The sequence below is a fragment of the Sceloporus occidentalis genome, unplaced genomic scaffold, assembly GCF_023333645.1.
Source record: "Sceloporus occidentalis isolate IW3139 unplaced genomic scaffold, rSceOcc1.0.p SCAF_18, whole genome shotgun sequence".
Classification (NCBI taxonomy): Eukaryota; Metazoa; Chordata; class Lepidosauria; order Squamata; family Phrynosomatidae; genus Sceloporus; species Sceloporus occidentalis.
The window spans coordinates 15,547,936-15,552,524 of record NW_028316998.1 but is presented as its reverse complement, the minus strand read 5'-3'; the positions used below and the strand labels follow the sequence as shown (position 1 = coordinate 15,552,524).

General features: G+C 35.1%; 1 protein-coding gene across 1 annotated transcript; it reads left to right on the top strand.

Annotated features, from left to right (window-relative positions):
- Positions 1-1,151: 1,151 nt before the first annotated feature.
- LOC149302701 (TBC1 domain family member 7-like) lies at positions 1,152-4,346 on the top strand. The gene is made up of 7 exons (XM_089482322.1): positions 1,152-1,266; positions 1,469-1,549; positions 1,757-1,944; positions 2,093-2,230; positions 3,138-3,283; positions 3,523-3,652; positions 4,260-4,346. The coding sequence occupies exons 1-7, from the start codon at positions 1,152-1,154 to the stop codon at positions 4,344-4,346; spliced, it is 885 nt and encodes a 294-aa protein (XP_089338448.1).
- The last annotated feature ends 243 nt before the right edge of the window (positions 4,347-4,589 follow it).

The window sequence follows — 4,589 nt, the reverse complement described above, 5'->3', positions numbered from 1 at the left end:
TCCAACATATACTGACCAAAAGAGATTCTGTCAATAAAGTCAGTGTTTCCCTAAATACTACTTTTATTATATACTAATTATAACTAATACACACAGGGTTCCAGCAGTGTGCCAAATCATTCAAATCAGGAGACAACGTATTTATAGACTACAGCATGCTTACTACACACAAAATGAAAATGCCGATTCAACCCTCCCAGGTTAGATCCTACCTCCGTGACAATTTTTTCTGAGCGCGAAAGGAGTAAGTATGACCCTTGCCAGGATCCGTCGCTTTTGTTATGTAAACGTCACAGCCAGGAAGCGATCGGCAGCTTTTCTAAGCTACAAGCTCTAGTCACGGATACGGTGAGGGCGGTGTGCTCTGATTACTACTTTATGGGCACCGGGATTGGTGCCGTTAGATGGTGTTACTACCGTTCTTTTCACTTGTGTTTTCCTTTAACGGTTTGGCGTAATAGGACATATATAAATCATGCAACGAGCTTCCTCTTTTTTTATCCTCCAAAACGGATTAAGATAATAAACCTGCTCGTGTTAACCTGTGATAATGAATATATATATATATATATATATATATATATATATATAGAAAATGTCTAGGACCCTGCACATTTCTAAAATTAGTAAACATGACAAGACTATTTTTTTTCTTCTGTTAATTAATCCACTTAATATATATATATATATTAATAAACACAGCCTTATGTGATCCTTTTCACTACACTACATCCCTTCCAAAGCACTGATGGGCTGTTTTTGACAAAAAAGAGAAAGCAAGCTATTTTAAAAAAGCTAAAAACCCGTTCTTTGTTTTGTGGGATTAAAGCTTCAGAAGAAAGAATTAAAAAAAAGTTACTTTTTTTGTTTTTTTTAGCCAAAAAAATGTCATTTTGTAATTTCTGGATGTCAGCACTTGCGTCTGTTTCTTCCAGAATACGTTGGTACCTCATCATGCAGAATTGTATAAAAGCTTAAACTTTTGGTGTATCTCATATTTGCTCTTAAAAATATCATGAGGACTATTAATGTGTGTTGCTTCAACTATTAGCCCATGAGATCTTGTCTGAATTCCTTCAGGTTGGTAATTTATTATAAATATACATATTTTCTTTTAGACAGTGATATCTTCATTCATTTTCCCTGCAAGAATGTCATCAGAGGATTCTCAGCGAAACTTTCGCTCTGTCTACTATGAAAAAGTTGGCTTCCGAGGAGTGGAAGAGAAGAAGTCTTTAGAGATTTTATTAAAAGATGACCGCTTAGGTGAGTAAGGTAATGAAGACCGATTGTAGAATTTAAGTGATATCACTTGTCTTAGCTTGCCCCTGTCTGGGAGTGAAATGTATTGCCTCCTTGATTGTTACTTCTCTTGGATAGGGTACAAGAACCGTTTCTACCAAATATAAATATACACACACATGTATACAATATCATTCATATTATTTATACATGTCCTCTCTTTTAGATATTGAGAAGCTGTGCACCTTTACTCAGAGGTTTCCTCTCCCATCCATGTACCGGATTCTTGTTTGGAAGGTACTATTAGGTATTGCACCTCTTGCTTGTGGGTATGATCTTTTGGAACTGAGAGACACAGTGGCCATCAGTATTATTTTTCTGCTGCTAAAGTATGGGTTTTGTTAAGTGTAGTGAAGGTGAAATGAGGATCACATGGAACAAGGAGGTGATTGCATTGGACCAAAGATTCATTTTACATATTTGTCTATTAAATACTTTTTTGTATTTGTTAAAGGAATTTTGCCTCCTCATCAAGAGACTCACTCCAGGGTGATGTCATATAGGAAGGAACAGTACAGTGATGTGTACCATGCCCTGCAAGTTATCCGTTTCATTGATGAGTCTACTCCCATGAGCGAGGTGTTCCTCCACATGCATCATCTGGAGATCGGCAAGCTGCCTCACAGTCAAGCTTATCCTCTGGTGCGGAAATGATCTATGTACAGCATGAAAACTTTTAAATGTCCTATTTTTCTAAGCAGCATTTGTGAAGAACTTGTTCTTGCTTAAAAAAATAAGTTTTTTCAGATGGTCTAGATTGTTATTAGCAAAGCGTATTTTTGTGTTTCAGGAGCCAGAAGATGATTTTTTTCTTGCAGTAGCTGCTAGTATGGAAGAAATGGTAGATGATGATATGGACTGTTACTGGTTGATCAAAAGCTTTGTTAATCATTTAGATACAAAGTTTAAAGATTCACAGAATCAGCTGGTAAGTGTTGCACCTATCAGTGTTTCCCTTCCAAGCAGTCTCTGCATAAAGAGCGAGTCTCATATGATTTCCGCTAAGACCAGGCCTTTGCATATGTAAAAGCAATAGTGCCACCAATCATGAAAAAATCAAGGCAATAACTCGTCCATTCTTATAAATTACATCTATAGTGTATTTTGTCACTTTCTTTTTTTGTTTTCTTTTAACAAAAATCTGCCCCCACCAGCCTATTAGCCCTAGAGGGATATTTCTTCATCCACTCAATACAGATATTAGGTTTGGGCTACTGAAATGATGAATGGTTTGCAGGACAAAAGTTATTAGGAAAGACTAAAGATCTCAATATGTACAGATTGGAGGAGAGAAGAGAGGAAGGTTATGTGATAGAAACATTTAAATACCTTAATCGGTTTAAGAGGAGGGAGGTGAAATGTTACAACACATGGTCATAATTTAAAACTAGAGGGTTGGAGGCTTAGAGGTAATGTAAGGGGGTTTTACTTTACTGAGAGGATAAAAGAAAAGCTGGCCAGTTTCCCAGAAGAACTGGTAAAAACACACACCAACATTGCAAAATGGTGCTGTATAACAAAATAATAATAAACCAGTGAGATCATTTAAACATGCATGAGACAGATATCAGCTGCTCTCAAGATACTAAAAGATCAATGTTTCTCAGTGTAACAAACGTTTGTTTAGCCGTGTGAAGGAGTCAGTGAAGCAAACATTCTTTTATCTTCACTGTTTTTGTCTTAATAATTCTACCTATAGCAAGCAGTGCTTGACAGCTAGCACTTTAACTACATGTTTTCACATATCAGCAGGGTATCTAATGTGACCTTTTTTAAACAAGCTACATTCAACAATATGTTTTGTGTAATCTGTTTTATTATCTTTTCTTTTGTAGCAGAAATCATTTGAGCATTACCTTAACCTAGAAGATAACAGAATCGTGACTCATCTCAAGACAAGCAATATGTTAGACAAGCTTCCGTATGACTTGTGGTTTAAGAAGTGCTTTGCAGGCTGCTTACCTGCTTCCAGCTTACAAAGGTACATCTTTCAAAGGCATCCTCGCATCATACTTTAAGAAATGCGTATGTGTGAACACTTTTCATGCTCCATTTAGGCGCTTTTAAATATGGTTTGAAGTGTGTGTTTCCTTGCTTTGTTTTATGTATATATTGGTAATTTCATCAGTACCCCAAAATCTGTATTGATGTTTGCAAGGGAGTTCTGCCATTTTTGTACACTCAACGTTAGCATTCATTATAAATAATTGTTATTTTTAGAGTGTGGGACAAACTTGTAAGCGGATCTTGCAAAATACTTGTTTTTGTTGCTGTGGAGATTTTACTAACATTCAAGATGAAAGTCATGGCATTGAATACCGCAGAGAATTTAAATACATTTTTAGAAAAAGTAAGTATACATTGAGTATTTGTATTTTGCTGATCGTTCAACTTGTGCATTTTTTTTTAATTCAGAATGCATTTTCAGTTAGCTTTTTAATTGGTTGCTCTGGGGCATATTCACCAAGCAGAACACTTGACCAGGCTGTTTATCTTGCTACTCACTCACTAGAAGAAGATGTGCTTTTTTCTGACTTCTTTATTTATTTTGTCAGATATTCATTTTTTGATAAGGAACTTTAATACAAATATACTCATATTTTGTTTTTCAAATGTATAGTAGCTTCCTCTGCAACTCTTATGTCATGGTTGCAACACTGTGATACGTTATAGCTGTCAGCAAAATTCTAGATTTTGAAATTTAAAGATACAAACAAAACTAAGCTTATATGTGAAAAGAGTTTTTACTGAACAAAACTCCTTTATGTTATGTAAGGAGGTCAGAAATGCAGAACATATTTTAGAAACAATTGACACCAAAAAACATAAACAAAATAAACATCAAGAAGCCACTGTTTCACAATTCATTGCTTTATTAACTTACCTCGGTTCAAGAAAGTTTCTGTGGATATCAAGAGAGTTTGAAATAACGTGATCATGTTTTTGTTCTGTTTTAGATTCCCGAAGACAACACTGATGCAATAGTGAGCAAATCTATAGATTTATGGCACAAGCATTGTGGTATACCTGCCCACTCTGTGTAAATTTTGCCAATTAGCAAACTGTTGTTTACTTTTGTATATTTTCTTTTCTTATTTAAGTTGTGACAGTTGTATATGTGGATTGATTTTTACATCATGAACAATTTAGTATATTGGATCAAATAAATCCGCTTTGTTCATTAAAGGTTCCGTTTAGTTTTACATTTTAACTTTCACAAGCTTGGTCACCCTTTTAAGTGCCAAAAATGATTCTATGTCCCTATCTTTTGGATTATACAATATTTA